General features: G+C 41.1%; 2 protein-coding genes across 2 annotated transcripts; both read right to left on the bottom strand.

Moving 5' to 3' along the window:
- Positions 1 to 1791: 1791 nt before the first annotated feature.
- LSM5 (LSM5 homolog, U6 small nuclear RNA and mRNA degradation associated) lies at positions 1792 to 4581 on the bottom strand. Its single transcript, XM_030237461.2, has 5 exons — positions 4466 to 4581; positions 3913 to 4008; positions 3655 to 3682; positions 2977 to 3049; positions 1792 to 2054 (listed from the first exon to the last, which is right to left on the bottom strand). The coding sequence occupies exons 1-5, from the start codon at positions 4509 to 4511 to the stop codon at positions 2022 to 2024; spliced, it is 276 nt and encodes a 91-aa protein (XP_030093321.2). The 5' UTR covers positions 4512 to 4581; the 3' UTR covers positions 1792 to 2021.
- A 5488-nt stretch (positions 4582 to 10069) lies between these two features.
- On the bottom strand, positions 10070 to 17206 carry TMED7 (transmembrane p24 trafficking protein 7). The gene is made up of 3 exons (XM_030237359.2): positions 16950 to 17206; positions 14433 to 14678; positions 10070 to 12953 (listed from the first exon to the last, which is right to left on the bottom strand). Exons 1-3 carry the CDS (start codon positions 17115 to 17117, stop codon positions 12717 to 12719), a joined length of 651 nt encoding a protein of 216 aa, XP_030093219.1. The 5' UTR covers positions 17118 to 17206; the 3' UTR covers positions 10070 to 12716.
- Positions 17207 to 20373: the final 3167 nt, after the last annotated feature.

The raw sequence follows: 20373 nt of genomic DNA, 5'->3' as shown, positions 1-20373 counted from the left end.
CAGGCTACAGGAAAAAGAATGCAAAGCAAACCAGACACACCTAGAATACTTTGTATTCTCAGCTGATGATGGAAAAATGTTTCATCTTAGAAAGGACTAACAGTGTTTTGCATGCACAAAACAGATCTCTGCAGACCTGACTCAGGAATTAAACGTCTCCCTGAAAGTCTAAGCGCTCCTTCTGGAGCAAGTAGAACAAAACACAGCCAATCAAGCAAAAACTGAGGCAGTATCAAGTTGTTTGGGATTTTTCAAGGCAACAAACTCCTGAGAGAACAAGATGTTTGTGCCGTCAAAGTAAAAGCTGCTTTTGAGTCAAGATCCACTCTTCTTCTCTCAGAAGTGTGACTGTTTTTAAAACACTGAGTGAAGTAGAAATCAAGTGCATACAAACTGGACAACTAGAACAAAACCAAAATTTTATTCAACAATAGCCCAACACAGTAGTTCTGACCTGACTAGAAATCTTCGAAGTGTTCTCATTTCTTGTGAAAAGACTCAACTTATTTCTAGGAAAGTGTCTGAGGCAAAAACCCGCAGATGATGCTTCAATCAAATTTAAATTTTAAAAAAATGTATCTTTTTTTAAATGCATGTATTAAAAAAAGCTGGAGGAAGAAATGGAGACAGAAAGGAAAAAAAGCAATGCATTCAGGGAGCAATGGTATAGATTGTCAGGACACAACAAACACCGATTACTTATTCAGAACATGTGAGCCGGAAGTGACACTCTCCCTGCGAGGGTGGAGGGATTCCCTCTCCCTTTTAACAGACTACAGCAAGAGGTTCTCACTGCTTTGTGGGATCACACCCAGCTAGCAGAAGGCAGTTTTTCTGTCAGATTAAGCAAGGCAGAGAGATGTAATACAGCAGCTTCCTTGCAGAATCTTGCTCTTGAGCCCCTTTCTTCAACTCTTCTTTCTTCTGGTGATGGGAAGGAAAAGCACATCCTGTCCTCATGAGCCCATGCTGCAACCACCTTGTCCACAGTGACAGCAGGCACCTGTGATTCCCCTTCTCTCCTCTCTACATTTACATAGAGAAGCCAGCTGAGAGGTGTACTATGGAAGCATAAGCTGCACTGAGAGCATGGCCTCATAACAAAACAACAATTACTTATAGAAGATATCCTAAAATAGGAGCTTGCAATATCTGTCAAACTTTTATATCACATGAGAACAGATGGAGACACAAGAGTCCAGTTTACTCTAAAATGAGTGTTCCAAACTATGCAAGCAGCTGCAGGCACCTCCCAATTTGAGTACACGCAGCATCATCGAGTGGTGAAAGCAGAGTCACCAATGACACTAGTGAGAAGTTTTAACACCAGCCTTGGGGATTTTTAGCCCCGGAACATGAAAAAGGTCAGGTCTGTCTGTTCTCACTTGCCAAATGCCAATGCAGGGCCTCTGCTGTAAGGAAAGATATTTGTCGACAAAACAGTCCACAAGAGCTGAACCTCAAGGCCAGCAGAACCACAGGCTGCTGAGCATCAAACAGATGCACGTGGGCTTTAGGGCTTTCAGAACTCTACAGAACTCTGCCACATGGCATCCAGTGACAGACTTCAAACAAAACATCCAGCTCAGTACCTGCATGCATGCCAGAACACAGCAACGTCCTGGCTCATGACTTGTGTATTATATAGACTTGGACCAGAAACAAATGCAACAGATGTAGAAAAAAATTAAGAATGATGGCAACCGAAACACAACTGTCACTTTTCTACTCCATCAAATAGTTATAAAATTATCAAATATGTGCAGTCACTTAACAGAACACGGTAACCAATAAGGAAAAAGCCTTTTATTCAGAAGAGGTTCAGGTGTCTTTACAAGAAAGTCAGTACTTACAAAATCAACATTACCACCAGCACTTTTCCTAGAGTTGTCTTTTGTACAATGTCAAGTGTGTAAGCAAAGTAAATGAACAAAACATTCCTACCCCAAAATCTCTATTTAGATTTTGCATATACATATAAAGTACATATGTACTTTATACATACTGAAGACTTTATGTCTTCATACTTCAGGTCCTTCTCCTCCAGGAACCAGCTATAAAAGAGTAAGACATTTTTGCATTAGTGCCATAGAGTAAAGCTTTACAAACCCATATATGACAGCTCTTACAACAAACATTTTAGGACATGGAGACTTCACGCTAGACCACAAAAGTTGCTTTCAGACTCTCCCAACTTCATGAAGTCAGTTATTTTCAGAGACGCACAAACCAAAAAGGCAGCAGAGAGTAAATCTGCATAGCACCTCCTTGTGAAGAAAGCAAAGAACTGAAGAACAGAAAAAGAAATACAACAGGAAAAACACGAGGGGAAAAAAAAGTATTAACCGCTACTTTTACTGATATCTTTTTCATTATCAGCTGAGCACTTCTAAAGAGAAAGAGCTTCACTGGTTTTGGGTTCTAAATAAGAATAAGTCTAAATTATGGACTTCCTGATGAGAAGATACATCCCAAAAAGACACACAAGATCTAATGCAGAAACGTATCCATGTCTTGCTGAAAATTCACCCAGCTCTTCATCAAGGGCAACACACCCCGAGTTTAACTGGATGGTAGGAATTTCACCCCATACAAGGAGTCAGAACGTATGCTGTCCTTTCAACATACAGAACAATAACCAAAGCAGAAAAAAGGCTTAGAAATTAACACAGGATGGCAACTGCTCCGACACACAATGCAGAGGTGCAAGATCGGTAAAACACCACAATGGAGACTATTTCTCATTCATACAGAGCCAAGACTCAAATCTTTCCACGTCAGCCTTCCTCTTCCCACAAAATTAGGAATAGACTTGTATTGGAAGTCCAAGCTTTGTGGCCAGCTATGCAGACAAGCTACTTGAAACTTCCTGATGTAGCACAACTGTCAGGAAAGCTCGGCTTACAAGAGTTGAATACAATCACCAATCGAATTACAGGCACAGAAAGTAAACACATGCAGCTTCTGACAACTCACCATAGTTATGTTATTTCCATTGAGCAGAATCTGGTCCAGCTTTGTGATTCTTCTGCCCTCAGGTGTGATCTCACTGAAGGAGTGTTAGAAACAGTAAGTAAGAACACAGAACCAGGTAACAGCAGCTGAAGATTTGACCACAGAATGGACAGAAATCTCTGCATTAAGGTGACCATTGCTGGAACAAATAAATCAGCTACACGGCAGCATGATCTTGATAAATGGAGCACCTAGGTACAGAAAGCTAACTGTAAAGGTCTCTTCTACTCAGTACATGGAGATGTGTATTCACCTTCTAAAGCTTGACAATTTCTTGAATATGATAGATCAACATGTTATGACAAAGTCAAAATATTTAAGTTTGCTACCTTGTTGAATCTTAGCCTAGGTCTTAAAGAAGTGTAAAAACAAATTAACTACTGGAAAGTTTCCCACACAACCCATGCAAAACTGAGACTACAAATAGGATCCCTATATAAGTAAAAACCATGCAATAGCTACTCTATGACACGGCTGTCCTGAACAGATCACTTTCTATAGTTTTAAGTCCAATGTTAAACTACTCAACTGGTAAGTATTCCATAAATGTAAAAACTTTTTTTTTTTTGCAGATCTTACACAGTACTTTGTCTCAGTGAACCAAATTAAATAGCAACAAGAGGAAGAAAACATACTTACAATTCCGTAACATCTTCCAGCACCATATCTAAAAATCCAGTTTCAAGGAAAATAACACCCAGATTTTAAAACTAGACTATTTAATGCTCTTTTCATTTTATGCCAAAATGTGATTTTACCTGAAAGTTGAAAATATCAGAATACAACTGATCCATATAAAGAAGTTCAATTCAGTGAACCCAAAACTCTCAAGAGCTATAAATTACTTAGGCCAGAGCATAAAGCAGACAGCCTTAAAGGCAGTCCATCAAAGGATACTGACAAAGTCATCAAATCCTAGAAGAGTCCCAACAATTTCTTTGTCACTCTTCATCACAATGTGAATACGTGAACCAATGCACTTGTCCACAAGTTCTGTAGATACACAGAGAAGCATACGTTCTACAAGGGAATGGTTTCGCGCCTTACGGGTTTTTTTGGGTTTATTTACACAAACAGAGGCACATTCCACACAACCTTACACACTCTCCCATATAAACCAGCACCCCCCACCCCCCAACATCCTTACACCCATCCCCACTCCCATCGGCCTTCTCTGACCCTCCCACAGCCCCACGCCTCATCCCCCAGACCCCAACACCCCCACAACAATCCCCCACTCACACCCCCCTTTTCCGCTGGCCCCAGACCCCGACCTCCTCCCGGGCCGCGCGCGGGCCCCGCCGCCTGACGCCAGGCACTCCCGCCCGCCCGCTTCCCGCCAGGCGCCGGCGCAGCTCGGCCCCCCAGAGGGCCGTGCAGCTGCCCCGACCCGCCGAGAGGCACCCCGGCCCAGGCCTCGACTGGGCCTCCGGGAATCCCCCATCGTTACCGAGCGGCAGGAGCTGGGACGGGTTGGACACCGCGCTGGCCGCCATGTCGGAACCGGCCCTGGCCAATGGCCGCCGCCACCGCCCTCATGGGAAGGGCCGGGCCGGCAGCCGCGCCTCCCCGCTCCGCTCCGCTGCAGCACCGCCCTCCACCGGCTCCTGGCCTGCTGGGCACGGGCACCAACAGGCTTCAGAGGAGGTGTGCCAAGGGGAATGGCCTTGAAGGCCCAGGCAGCGCTCCTGTAGGAGCAGAAGAGCGCTCAGGGGATATGGGGAGGATTCTGCTGGGGGCCATAGGAGGGCATTGCCCAGAGCTTTGCAGAGGGGAGGGAGGGCACAGACTCCTTCCTTGCCATGAAACTATCAGCAAGGTAACACTGAATCCCATTGATCCTCCGTATCCCAGCTGTTGAGATGGCCACTGTTCTTTGAAGGTAACCATTTCAGCATCCCTAACTCCTTTCTCCAGGCTCCATGCAAGGATGTGCCAGTTTTGCCCTGACACCAACATTTAATTTTGCACTTGAAAATGAACTGGCATTAGCAGTCTAACTTGGTGTCCTTACTTACTGCAATTTTTATTTTAATTTCCTTTCTGGTATTTCCCAAGAGGCATTGAACCCTAGATGTATCCACTTTTTAATATCACATCAGTCTACACTACATGCTCTTCTGTGCCTGTTTGCTTTCTCCCAGCTTCTACTTTAAATATTAGTCTAGGAGCCTTTGAATTTTTAGGGCCAAAACCCTCACTTCATTTAGAACAAAGTGTATCCTTTTCCTCTTGTTCAGACTCCTCCTCTCCCAGAAGGCTTCCTAGTGCTCCATGGACCTAAGTCCTTTTCTCTGTATCTCATTTGGGCACTAAGACTCTTAGAATTACAATTTCTGTCTATTCCTTCATGCATGCAATTGACAGTGTTGCATAGAGTGCAATGACCTCATCCTCAGCTACCTGTCTGACAGCTGAAACTTGTCCTCTTCCATTGACCTGCATCAATGGAACAAAGATGGACCAAAATACTAATCTGTGGCCCTGGAGCCTTGCATCATGATGTTGCACAAAGCCTGCTGCCTGTGTGCCCAGCAGCTGGCTCTCATTAAATTTCCAAGAACAGGAACCCAGGTCTAGTAACAGAATTTTCTCACAGCATCAAGTTACGCCTTGCTGTTCTTTATGCTCTTTGCTCCTCCAAGGTGCCCTGCAATCCTTGCTCTCTTGCCTAGGAAACTCAGATGGCCTGAGGAGAGTATAAGTTTTAGAAGACTGCTACTGAAGGTGTCTGCATTTCTCTCAGCTGCTGCCATTTGGAGAGAGCTCTCCAGCTGAGAAAACAAATATCCTCTCCGCACAAGCAGCAGATTCTTGTCCCATAGCCACTGATAGGAAACTGTCTCTTGTGAAGTAATGCCAGCTCCTGCAATGCTGACCTTTGGGGCATCTCTGCCTTCTTGAATGCCTGAGTGTGCCATCTGGGAAAATCTTGTGTTGACTGAACTTCTGTAGTTCTGCCAATTCAGATAATTTGTTGTCCTACCCCTTCAGCTCCACACCTTACCTGGTGCAAATGGCCACAGCACTTTCCCTGTTTGTGGTTCCCAGTGCTGCTCAGTTACTGTCTTTTACTTCTTCCTGGGTCTGGGAAAGATCTGGCCTTGCAGCCTCTACACTGCCCACACTTACCTGTATTCTCCATCTGCCCAGCCACTCTACACAAAACTGCCAGACTGACCTGTTCACTCTCCTTCTCCACTTTCTAGAATGACACTGAATTCTTTCTCTTTAGGCTACTGACATGGAAACACATCATCTTTCATTTGGGTCCCAAATGTAGTGCAGTAATCTCACAGCAGAAGTCTTGCAGCCCAGCCACAGGGCGGGCAAAACCACAGCAAGGGCACTGTAGTTTTGAAGCACCCAAGCCAACTTCATTGCTTGGGTGAGCACTTATTCTGAGGGGAAAGGGCAAGAGAACACATGTGGAACTCAAATTCAGAGCTACATAAAAACAGACACTGGTTTTCTTTATGCATTAGTAAAGAAGATGAGTTACCAGTGCACCTATTAGCACTCCCTGCCCTAAATCAGTCATCCTTCCCCATAAGGAATTTTATTGAACTCTCTATGACTACCGAGAGTTCAATATTTCTATTTAATTTTTGTACTTAATTGGATTTTTTTACCATGCGCTATTGTCAGGATTTATGGTAAAAAAGTTCAGTCCTACAGAGATGAGCTGAAGGTAGGCAGCAATGTTTTGTCTTGGCATTCATGAAGTGTATTCATTTACACTTGCATACATGTGCCATCCATCCTATTTCTTTATTGCTATGCATTCTGTGTACTTCCAAATATACGCTTCAGTAAAATTACTGCTTCCAGTCAAGTGCTCAGAAGCAATCCAAGTTTATAGCAGTCCTGCTTCCACTCAAGGTCATGAGAAAATATTATGGAAAAGAAACAGATGTCCTGAGCCCAACCCTACAGAGTGATACAGATTCCCAGGACACCCAGAAGTGTTCTCCTCTGCTGTTGACTGCACTGCATGCAGGAGTCTTGGCTGCCAGTAGCTCAACTTTTAATTCTTGGAGTTTTGGAGGAAAAAGTAAAAGGAAGCTTTTTGTTTTGAGTATTCTGGCAGGACAGTATTATAAACTGGAGCAAAGAAATATTTTAGATATCTTGTCATGTGCTGTGTTCCAAGATATTGTAAACAGTAACAGTCTATAATTGAAATTAAACTGCAATATTTAGACCAAAACTGCCACATACTTTGCCTAAAAGCATTATTTTCCAACTTTTTTAAAATGTAAATTGCATTTTGAAATTCAAGCAATTTCTTTCTAAGGTAAGACTTGCAGGAGGGTAAAAATTCCATTTGCTCCACAATTCCACTTAATGAAGTGTAACTCTCTAGGGGATTGACTTAAGGATTTGTGCAAGTCATGAAATATGGACTCATTTTCTGCTCTGTGAATTTTTGGATTCTGATAGCTTTTGTTCCAGAGAAGGGCAAGTGTGGTGTGGTGGTGCAGTCTTTAATGTCTTAGGCATCTCTGTGAGTGAAAGGGACATGCAGAATGGGTGGGCAGCTGACTATCTTGAGTCAGTAGTTCAGGACAATCACTGACACAGAAATCCAGAGTCACTGTGGGTTTGTATCAGTGCATTAAAGGCTGGTTTTAGGCAAGGCAGAGGATTTCACAGGTAGCAGCACTTCCTGGTTGTTACCATTCTCCATTCTTCACATTCCCTCCATGTAGCAGCTGCCTCCTCTTCCAACTTTCACCCACCCTCTGACACATGTTTCTTCTGAGTTTCCCCAGAGTAATTTTCATTGAATTCCTCATTATGTGTGTGCCAATATGCATTAGAAGAGTTGATTCTGGTGTGATTTTTGGCTGCTATTTGCAGACTGTGCTGCAAACCTGTACTGGGGGCCACAGCCACCAAAGGCCACCAGCACCCCTGGAGAAGGAGCACCTCCTGACCATAGGGAGCAAGCTAGGCACTCCTTAAGCCTCACAAACCCAGCACATGGTGTCCCATCAGTCCTCTCCCCTTTTTTCATCCTTTTATTACTCCCTAACTCCTCATTTTTTCCCTTCTTACCCCCTCTTTCTCTCCCTGTCAAGTTACTTTATTGACATCTAGTTTTGTGTTCTCCAAACACCAGAGCAAAAGCCAGTGCTGTGCCAAAAAAGCTCTTGTCTCTTATATGTGTTATCCTTCCCATCCTCTTTTTTTCCCGTTTGATTTTTTCCCAGGAAGAAAATGCTTCTCTTTGGTTTTTCATATCCTGCATATCAAATATATCAATGTACTTTCTTTTTTGGTGATTTATAAAGAATACTCATTTACAGTAAAGTCTGAATTAATCTACCAGCCTTGGTGTCAGAAAAATCCCTGTACATTAATTTAGGGAAGAATGTCCAAGATATGCATAGAAACCATCCCTAACAAAAAGGTTCTTGCTAAAGCCAGGAATACTCCTCTTAATCAAGTGAAGGCCTCTAAAATATGCAGCTGATAAGGGACTATGCACAGTCACACATGCCTGCAGGAGGTCACTGCATCCTTGTGGAAGCACAACAAAAAATACATTCAGCTATGGAATGTGCACCTGAACAATGCAGGCTGTTGAAGGGATGGCATCCTGCAGTACCGCCTCTTATGTGCTGTATTCTGAATTTGACAATGTCTCACAATGACATTCAAATCATGAAAAAAAGGAAGCTCTGTTCAATGGCCTCTACTGATAACCGAACACACAATGATCAACAGTGAAATTAAGAAACCTGGTGTTCCTGTCAGGATTTTTTTCTGCTGACCAGGATACTCACATGTGTACGCTGGTTCCTGTCAGCAGGTGGGGAGAAGGCATGAGTCAAATCAATCTGCTTAGAAATGTTGAAAAGTAAAACCACCTTACATTTACATAACATCTTGCTCTGTGGAGTGCAACAGGGACTTTTTAATGCAAATAATGAATCTTTTGAGAGTTGTTACTGTCAGGAGTTTTTACTAAGCTAAGCTGAGTCACCACTTTCCTGCATGTCTCACAACACTTAACTTGATAGGAATCAGTCCCAGCCTCAGTGTGCACATAGCATAAGCTTGCTTTTCTGGGACTTGATTCTGAAAGTCAAGGGAAGAATGTGAAAGACTTTTCATCCATCTTATTTAGGGCCTGTGTTAAACTTTTGGTTTCATGGTGGTTGTGGTACTGCTGCTGCACTTGTGCCCTCTGGTAGCCTGGTAGTTCAGGGATTGTTTACATTTGTGGGGGTCCAGAACAAATTTCCCCTCCCTTCTTAATAAAAGCCTTCATCATCATCATGCATGTCACTTGATCCACTGACTCATCTTTTCACTTTGTCTAATTTTTTTTTTTCAGTACGATTATCTCCTTTCAACAGAAAAGCACTTCAGACCACAACTAAAGTTACTTCAAAATCCTGGGTGCCATGCACTTTAGAAAGCCACAGACAACTACTTGGCCATAATAGTAACACATCACTGAAAGAAGTATTTACCCATACTTCTAGACAAAAGCTTTTCTTAGTCCAACTGCTGTATGAATAGTCTTTAACTTTTTTTTATATCTACCAACTGACTTAGCAAGAAGAGTAATTCTGGAAGGTGTACACACAAAACAATAATGCCTACCATATCCGTTCTTTAAATCTATGCAACACAATATAAAGTACCTTAAATCACACATTCAGTCACTATTTATCTGAAGTTCGTATTTTGTAATTGGACAACACTAATTGAAGGCACCTTTCCAGCTCCCTCTGTCTACAGAACTAATGTGAAAGCATGCAGTAGGTCCCAAATAATTCCTGGCATCTGCAATTAAATACTTTGAATTCTACTCCAACATGAAGAGATTTATAACTGTGACTGCCTGCATTAAAGATGTCCTGAGCAAAGAGCCAGTAATCACACTACCTTGCTAAGTATGGCTGAACTAATGATCAAGTGTCAGGAGGTAGATTAACTGTAGTACATTAAAACACAAGCTGACTATTCAAATTATGATTCAAAGATTGTTTTGAAGAATAATGTTCCCCAATCCCACATGTAAACAAAACAATTGGACTACATTCATATATTAATTTTTTATTTTCCCATACAATATTCACAGGGTCTGCTTTTTGTCTTATTCAAACTAAATTTCCCCCCCCCCACGCCCTCAAACTAAAGAACTGACATTTCAGGACACAAAAAGAAGTCTTGTAAACATAAAACATCCAACGCATAGCTAAAACCCAGAGCATTTAGCAATTAAAAACACAGTAATATCCCCTTTAACGCAGGGTGTTTTCTTGCGTATCACACCATTAACCAAACTGCTCATATATTAAAAAGGTGCAGCTTTAACCAAAGGTCACAATGTACTTCTTCACCCACTGCGTGTTAGCATGTGTGTTTTATTATATCCTATTCAGTCAGTTAAAAACTATATACAGCTACGTTTAAACGTGTGTTTGTGCCATGTTTTTAACAACACAAAAATGAAGGCATTTTTAAGCTGTTGCTGCATATTATGCAGCAGGATGCCAGAGCACTGGTTCAGACACCTAACTTTAATGGAAAAGTCAAATCCACTAAACCTCTGCTGTGGGAGTAACATTGAATGGAACAGTCCACTTCACACATTCAAATATTATGAAAGAATAAAGACACATGTATGCAATAGCTGATCACCATCAGTTTTATAGCACTATTTACCACTTTTGCCAGCACACAGAACAACTCAGTAGAAAAAAAACCCAACACAATTCAAGCATTCAACCAAATGCCTTTGTTGTGATTAAAGCTACATAACTAATATTCAAACTCCAGAAATAATGAACACTAGCAAAAGTAAATAATGTTTTCATTTGACACTTGCACCTGAAGTGTACCACTTGCTTTACTACTGTGTGCAATGCAGCACAAAAAGTACTAGACATCAGCTGCTGAAGCACAAGAAGAAAGCATAGAGGTACAATCAAGAATGTTGTGTGCAGGCACACATTTGTATCACAAGACAAAAGCAGACTTGTTTTCTCGTATTAGTGGGGAACCTGCAACTCACAATGAGACTGCAGTATTCAAAATTCAGTACAGCACAGCAAAACTTTACATCCTGAATTTTACTTAAGGACATTTAATACCTCCATGACCTTCTAAACAGTCTTTGAGCTGTCTGATGTTTTCCTTCAGGCTCCAAAGAGCAGTCAATCAGTTCACAACAGAGCAGGGGCAGTTTAATTTTTTCAACCATGACATGAGTTTAAAATCAAGTCATTTTAGATCATCCTTAGACTGCTCAAGTGTCACCGGAACAAGTAATTTCAAATTTTTGCTAGAAATACTATAGGCAATTAATAAGAGTGTAGTACTCTTTCTCTGCTTGCCAAGAACTTGTGTAAGAAGCATCTTTTGATTTAGCTAGTAATACATGACAAAATTTTCACTTTAGTTTATTTTGTGTGTATTAAAGAATTTGTCAGCCTACTTTTTTTTTTCCCCAGAGCCACCTGAAGGAGTTTAGCCTTACTATGACCAGCACACTTCAAACAATGGGCATGTACATACATTTACTACCTTCCACAACCAAATAAAAGAAAATTTTACAGTACATAAGCTACTGAAGACATGAGCAGTGAAAACAATGTAAGTCTAATAACTACCAAAAAGATAACCTGAAATATTTAAAACATTTCCTGACCACTAACAAAACAGAGTGGCAATTAGATGCACAAGGCTGTCATGTCTCAGTGCACCACACAGAGAAATATTTACAGCACTTGTGCAATGCAGTATCAACATCAAATTGCCCTCTTAGTAGGAAAACAATTTAGCAAAAAGCTTTGTACGTGCCTAACACATAATATAACCTCATCCAGTGCTGGTGCTGTGCTGCTTAACAAACCAAGCTACTTCTGGTCTTAAATCCAAAAAGCAGCAGCAGCATGAGTACTGCAAAGTTTCAATGACAAAGTTAAAAGACTCTCTATTCTACTGCACATTTTTTACATAAATTTGGAAATTTGGATTTTTTTTTTTTTTTTGTATGCAGAAGTGGATTTCCTGAGTAGTCTCAGCTTACAATTTCTTCAGAAAAACAAACATTGCAAAAGAGAAAATGTATTTATTTTAATACAGAAGAATGTATGTTTAAGCAATCATAATGAAGTATAAAATTCAGCAAATTCTGAAGATTTTCCAGGCCGATAAAGAATGTGTACCACAATGTAGTGCCAAGCTTTCAACGATTTTACAAAAAAGCAATGGGTATGATTCCATTTTTTTATAACAGCAAATCAAAACAGTGCACTACAGTTAATCACATTTTCTTTTTCATAATCCAAGATATTCAGCCTGAAAATTAAAATGAAATGAGATTTTCATATATATAATCTCCTGTATTAGACACTAGACTGTTGTGTTATTTTAAAGTGTTACACTGCAGATGACTAATTGTAGTGGTAAAAATAAAACTTGGTTTCGATCACTATCAGTAGAAATAAAGAGAGAACTACACACTGCCATATATTTTAATAAAGGAATTAAAATATTTAAGTTCCAAAGGACCCTTAAAAATATTACAAATGACGTGTCCCTTTCATAACTTTTTGGGTCTGTTTTGTGATTTTTAAGAGATGAATGTTGCATATATTCAGACCTCTGTACCTACAGTTAAATTGGAGAACCACTAATCCTAATGAGTAACACACCTGAACCATTGCTGCTAGTGGTTACGATCCAACACGCGTTGTCGTGGTTCTTTTATCCGAGAAGAAGCTTTTAAGAAGAAATACCTGCCCGATACTAACAACAAGAAGGATGATTGCTTCCCCTATTGACCAGTAGGCCACTCTTGTGTTTAAATCCTCTGCTCTACTGCGGCCCTGCGCTTCCCTCAAACGGAAGTGAGTCTGATAGTCGATGACAGACTTCAAAGCTTCATGAATTGAAACGCATGCAGACTCCATCTGGAGAAACAAATACACAACACAGAATTAAGAACCCTTCTAGTCATTTTGTGCTTTGATATTTAAAATGAGGAGTCATGTAATTTTGCAAGCTAAGAATTAACTCAGAACAATGTCGGATAAAAATAGTGTAAATACAGTAAAATGTAACTTATACTGATGAAACTTTACACACAAAAATGTGATGCTGGTAAATACAGAAGCAGATAAAACCACAGAACTAGTAAAAAGAAATGAGCTCTGAGAATTAATGAACAAATTCCAAATTCATACTTGGATTCAAAATGACACTCAGAAATATTTCTGACATGTCACTGATTCTCCAGCTGTTAATTCTACAGGAAAGCAAGCAGTTGTTTATAATATTAAGATACACAGAGCATATATTACATGCTTCAGTTTTCACAAATATGACATTCTTCATTGATTAATTCTCACTCAAGTTGTAATGTCTATTCTGTTGTCAAGTGACCATTCTCTTAGTCATGTATACAAAAAATGATTAGAGAAGGGACAATTGTGATCCTTCAGTGCTCCTGAACACTCAATACCTTACTCATACAAAAATACTTACCAACTTGGCCAATTTAATGATTTTTCATTTTAAAACAAGCAAAAAGCATTACACAAAAGGCTGCCCAAATTTGGTCATGCCACAAGCCTGACCAGAACTACAAAAAGAACCTCCTTCCAAAGAAGCAAAAAAAAAAAAAAAAAAAAAAAAAAAAAAAGAAACTAGGAGATACAGTATCAAGAATTTGAACACAAAATAAAAGCACTGCAGCAATTAATGAAATGATACACAGAAAGTTTTAAGGTATTCAGATTGTGTACAGGTAGTACAAAACTATAAAATCTTGAAAATACAATAACAATAATGCTCTGATACATTTTAGACTTAAAAAGCCCAAATATCTAGAAGCCAAATAAATACTGACTTTATTGATTTATTTTGCTAGAATTTCCTACCCCAGTTTAAAAACAGTAGTTACATGAGTCCTCCTGCTAAAAAAACTCTACTGTTTTAAATATAGAAATAAATCTGAGAATTTCTCCAGAGCTTGGAAATGTTTTAAACCCTTTTCCACCAATATCTATTTTGTGAAATCCACATGTCAAGAGACACAATACTGCGTCATTAAAAGGACGTTCCCTTAGAAACTTCAGAAAAATCCCACCAACCAAACTGAAAACAATAAAAAAAACCATCAGAAACCGCCCAAAGAACAAAACCCCAAACAACAGTGGCCCTAAGTTTCTGTCCTAACTTCCTCTTAAACATTGGGTGATTCCTTCTTAGCTCTGTTTTGTGTTCTACAAATCTTATCTTTATAAAGAAAGCCTATTTGTTGCAATTCAGAGTATTTGAAAAGCTACAATTCACTCATTTTCAAAAGTGATGTAGATAACTAAAGCAGCTTTACTTGAAGAAAAATTGCCTTCACCTAACAACTTTTGTCAAACACAACAGTATTTTACCTGGGTTAGTGCGGTTACTCTATTCTCACTAGGAAACAGTGGTGGATCTTCTCCAACCTGGAAATCGAAGTACACAGTTTTGTGTGTGAAAGTAGAGAACTCATTGCTGAAGCAGAACTTGTATGTTCCATTCCTGGATGCAGTAAATGTGAAGCTATCATATTGTTTCTTCATCTCTTTGTACAGTACAATGCCATCGGGATCTTCCAACCGACAGTCAACATCATAATGACCTCCAGTGATCACCTGGAAACAAAAAACAAGAAATTGTCTTTTTTAAAATATGAACACCTATATATTTCTTCTAAGAAGTATGGTCTGGCAGATGGAACTGCAAAGACAGTGTTGACAGGTGCTGACAGACTTGACATTTTTAAAATATAATGCATTCATTTGAGAATCTTTCAAAGCAAGTCTGCAAAATTATTTTCCTATGAAGGACACACAGAAAATAATTAAAAATGCTTTAGGTTCAGCATTTGCAATGTCAACTGTATTTTAAAACCCTTAGGAGAGCAATTTTAGTTACTTTGTTATTACTAACTACAACAGCAAAGGCTACAGTAGATGACACTGCACAGGACAGCAAAGACATGACAGTAACGACATTTTGCTGTACACTCAAGTCCTCCATGGAATTGATTCATCCAGCTGAGACTGCTAACATGCAGCAAGACACTTCCTTCCTGTTTGGCCAGGAAAGTGTAACTGCCCTGCTATATATCAGCTGCATTAGGCTGCAGGAATGGTGTTTCACCAGTAGAACAGGAATTTCAATCTGTTTTCCGGTCGGCTGCTGTCAACAGAGCAAGCTCTGGGGGACCTGCTGCCTCCCTTCTGAAGTTAGACACAGGAGTTCTTCCAAAAACCAGCACATCCTGATAACGCCTGCAACTGACTCAAAACTTCACAATTGTTTCAAGGGGGGTTTTGAGGCTTTGATTACTTTTCGTCTACAGTGTATTACTACCTGGATTCTCCAGAAAGACTGATCAGGAATTTAGGTATTCACAACTTGGTACTCTGATGACTCTTACCATAGCTGCTTTACACTTTATCCTTGTTGCAAACGTTTTACTTTAAAGCTAAAGCTTGTTGAAGGAGGAAAAGACTTATTTCACATGTGTGCAGAAATCACTGAAATATGTTAGTATCTCTGTATCTGCACTTAAGTCCACATGGCATTGTTTAAATGCTCATCAGTTTACTGAAATACCAGGTTATTAAAGTAATTATGTTAGTGGTACAGCTGAAATAACAAAAGGAACAGCATCTCCACCACAAAGGCAAAGTTTTACAAGTATCCAGATGGCAAGCAATTACACAGCTCTTCATTTTTGAAATATGATCTACAATTTGATAAGGGTGTGCTTTTTCATGGAAGTCACCTGCATTCAGTTGTATAGGCACCCTGAAAATATTGGTTTACACAGAAGTAGTAAAGATTGGCAAGAACTTTAAAGTTCCCCTAGGATTTCTTGCCACAGAACTTGCTTGTGCCTCCTGTCGACCCTTGAGACATATTGCCAAAGGCCATTCACACAGCACTACAAGCTGCCATTAGCTGGTCAAATCCAGACTTTTCTTTTAGCAGTGCTAATCCTGTTCTGATCACCAATAAAAGTGGCAACAGCGTGCTTATCTGTCCAGTGATACCCACTTCAAAACTGCAGGGTAAAGCAGTGCACAGAAAAGACTGTATGGAAGAAACAGTCAGGGGCAAGAAATATTTGGGTAGAGAAAAAGATATCCAGGACCTAGACCACACAGGACACAGTAACAAGCACTGATATGTGGCAGCAACACTTCCCAAATATACTTGAGATGGGACAGGAACCGAGAAACTAGAAAGCACAGGACTTCAGCAAGAAAAGTCAGCTCATAAAAATTACACAATCCTTTCAATAGCCCCCAAACAACTGTGATTTTTGTCAACAGGCATGAGTTTTCTCTCATCCTGCTACTGTACTGTGAGTTCATCTACTGAAGTGACAGAATGAAAAGTTCCAGCCCTGCTGATACACTCAGAGTCACTAAAACAGTGATGCTGTATCACATCCTTCTGCTATCACCCTTTCACTGCTTAGTATGTAAGCCAAACCTGAATTGTACTCTGAAATACGAAATAATAGGTCTTAAGATGTACTGTGCTCATCCTGTCGATGCTTCACAAACCACAAGGAAATTACGTCTGCAGCACACCGACCTATTGGTCAGGTGTGTTTTAGGTATTCTCTGCGCTGCTCAGATGGGGCACTACATGGCAGCCACCAGGTTACGGACACTGCCAGTTTTCAGGGACAACTCTGTGTCCCACTCAGCCCTGCACTACACGGAACCCCCCCAGCCGCCACAGCAGAGTTTTCCTTTGTCAAGCCGGAAACCTCTCACTGGATCCAGCCGCTACTCCCTCACCGGGCGCTGCTCCCAAATACTCCCTACAGGAAGGAAGCTTAGGGCTCGGGGCCGCGGCCCAGCGCGGCGCCACGGCCGGGGCGGCTCCTCCCGCCGGGGTACCTGAAACTCGAGGGTGCACTTGGTGCCCTGAGCGATCTCCTCGTAGAAGCACTGCTTGGCGTTGTCGGGCAGCTCGAACGTGATCTCGGAGGCCCGCGCCGCGCAGGCCGCCAGCGCCCACACCAGCAGCAAGGGCGGCAGCGGCCCCCGGGAGCCCCGCGGCGGCATCGCCCGGCGCGGAGAGAGGCGAGGAGGGGGCGGAGGGGCTCGGGGCGGCGGGGGCTCCGGGGCTGCGAGGCGACGGGCGGGACGCGGCGTGGCCGAGGGGACGAGCGGTGGCACCCGGAAGCGCCCGCGCCTTCCCGGAGCGCTTCCGGGACGTGTGTCCGGCGGGGAAGGGGCGGGGAAGCGGCGGCTGTGGCCTCGCGTCTTCCCTCCGTCCTATTGTGGCTGTGCACGCGGAGTCCGCTCAGTGCTGCTACCCGCAGATTAAGTTTTTGAGAGTCCCCCTAGGCCCTGTAGCTGGAAATGGCGGGCTCCTGTGGCCGAGCGGACGCAGTGAGCGGCCTCTGTGCCCTCCGGGGAGTCTGGAGAGTTCTGCTGTGCAGATCCTTGAACGTTTACTGTAGAGAGTGAATAAGAGGTGAATGAATAAACAGAGGTATAAAACGTCGATATAAGTGCTCACGCTGATTGCAGGGGTATCGACTTTCAAGTTCCACTCCTGTCAGTCATGGAGTCGTAGAATGTTAAAAGTTGGAAATCCTAGGGAGTCCTAACCCTTGAGTTAGTGTCTAGTCCCTGAGTTAGTGTCTGAGTGTCTAGTGGGACTCTTCCTATTAGATCAGTTTGCTTAGTGCCCCATTTGGCCTTCATCACTGCCAGGTTTGAAGTACTCCCAGTTCATCGGGCACTGTTGCAGTGCCTCACTACTTTCATTGTAGAATTTTTTTCTTACGTCTAACCTAGGTTTCCCTTCTTTCAGTTAGTATGCATTATTTCTTGCCCTACCACTACAGATCCTGATGAGGAGTTCTCTCCAGCTTCCCTGTGTGCTCCTCCCTTCATATACTGCTAGGTTGCTATGAGGTCTGCACACAACCTCCCTTCTCTAACCCCAATGCTCTCAGCCTTTCTCAGTTGTTTTACAAATTTAAAAAAAAAACCCAAAAAACAAAACAAAACAAAACAAAAAAACCAAACAAACAAAAAACAAAAACAAAAACAAAACGAAACAAAAAAAACCCACAAAAAACCCAAAACAAACAAACAAAAAACAAAACAAAACAAACAAACAAAATCCACCAAAGATATCCTCCATTCTTAATGGCAAATCAGGCTGAGTAGGAAAAGGAAAACTCAGGTCAAACTTCCCAGGCAGGAGCCTGAGCTTGTAATGCAGTGGGTCTGATCACCCATTTTGCTCCTCTGGAAGAGGGGCTGAACCTGCATGAAGTACCAATGCCAAAAGAGGCACCACATTGGGGTTCTGCTGTAAAATCCTCTAGCCTTTGAAAGAAGTCCTGTGCTAGCTTGTGAAAGGTATGCTTTTCATCCTCACCGCTGTGTGAGAAACTTGGTCATCAGTCTGAGGACTGTGGATTTCATAGGGCAGAGGGACCCAAAATTCATGTGTAGAAGGCTCTGATAGATATGCAGGTGTGGATTATAGTGACACGGCAGATGGTTTACCAAGTACCCACCTTACAGCCGAGGCAGGTCTTATCCATTTACAATTAATCCTCAGATGTTTTCATTTATACACACTGTTTTATTTTAAGTGGCACTTAAATGTTGGCTGATAGCTGAGGTGGCTCAAAAGCAGGTTATATATCTGGGCCATATGATGCAGCTCCAGTCTTTTTACTTAAATCAGTGACCAAAGACTTGCAGGAACTGAATCAACTAATCACCTTCTCCTTCATGTGGCAAGAAATACATTTCAGGAAGACTTCCTCTTTGATTTTTCACAGCAACTGGAGTGATCATGTCCAGGTTACAGTTTTCTAGTTCATTCTTTCCTGCCGTTTTCTGAAAGTTTCACTGAAAGGGCAAAATGAAGCTTACCTAAGAAATGATGATTAGAAACCTGTCACCAAATAATCAACAACACAGAAGGGGAGAGATACAGAGCAGGCAAGAAAGGAGTCTGGTGACACCTACAGAATAAGCAGAAACCCAGAAGATGTTCCAATCCCCAAAATAAATCAGCAAGAGCAGATGAGATTAGATCTTTTTGGATTGGGGTCAGAGATTATAAAACATCAATGGAGTGAAGAAGGCAAACTGCATCCAAGAGGCTCTCCAGCTGGTCCCCTTAACCCTGGTGACTCCTCATTACACCATCATCAGGCAGAGCTGTCAGCACAAAGTGCATAGCATCAGCTCCACTTTGTGGTGTGTCTGCAGCTCATCTGGTGTAGATTTGTTAGGGACTAGTTTTTTAATATATGTAGCAATCATGATAGTAATTGAGAACTAGTTACTAGCATTATGAACTGCTTATGAATTTCAGTAATTCTTTTGCAGCTTGAAACTGAAATAAGTTCAATAAATATAATAATAAATTTTTAAAAATGTATTTTAGAGGGAGTAATATGAAGAGTTTTCCTTTCCTACTGGACAATCTGTTTAATTAGGGTGAGAATTGGTTTCAGATGCTCTCAGCATAGTTCTTCCCTTAGAAAAACCTTTAAAGGTTTTTTTTTTCCTCTATTATGACAGAATATTTTCAAGCAGTTGTCTGTATTACAACTTCCCCATACATGCATGCATAGATACATGACTTTATTAAGGATCCTTTTTACCTTACATACAAAGTCAAGGCTAGGGGAAAAAAAGAAAAAAGGATTCATGTTATTTTTGCATTGGTTTGGTTTGTAAGTGTATGTTGCTCAGTATGTGGAAAATGAAAACTGACAAATGGCACGTGTTTTTTGTGCAGACAGTTAAAACATGCTCTCCTGAAGAGTGCTAATGAACCATAGTTGTACAAGTAGTTTTCATTCTTCAAAAACATGCATGAACCACTGTAGAAAGACCAGAGAAATCTCCAAAATACAGGATATTCAGCTCTTAATGTTTCTTCTCAGGTTTGTAGCTGAATCAAGCTACTCTCCTGAAGTAGTTTGAGATCTTTTACCCATGTTAGAGGTTGTAGATATGGATGAAATTGCAGACTTATAAAATAAGATCTTATGACTGAAATAACAGTTCCTGTTATTTAAATAGTGAGACAGGAAAAAAACCTGTTCTTCCCCTTTACAGTCCTTTTATATTTCCAGAAATCTGTGTGTTTTAAAAACTCCACTTCATTGTTTTAATTTAATTCTCATTTAAAGCATAGTCCACAGTACGCTTTATCTTGCTACTCAAACTACCTAAAATGGTAGAGTTTCCCCATTTTAAGTATCTCCATTTTAAAAGTCTTTGCTTTGGTATTACTTTGGCAGATTTTATATAAATAATAGACCTTGATATCAAG

Source organism: Serinus canaria, chromosome Z (genome assembly GCF_022539315.1).
Source record: "Serinus canaria isolate serCan28SL12 chromosome Z, serCan2020, whole genome shotgun sequence".
NCBI lineage: Eukaryota > Metazoa > Chordata > Aves > Passeriformes > Fringillidae > Serinus > Serinus canaria.
This window is presented reverse-complemented; position numbering and strand designations above follow the sequence as displayed.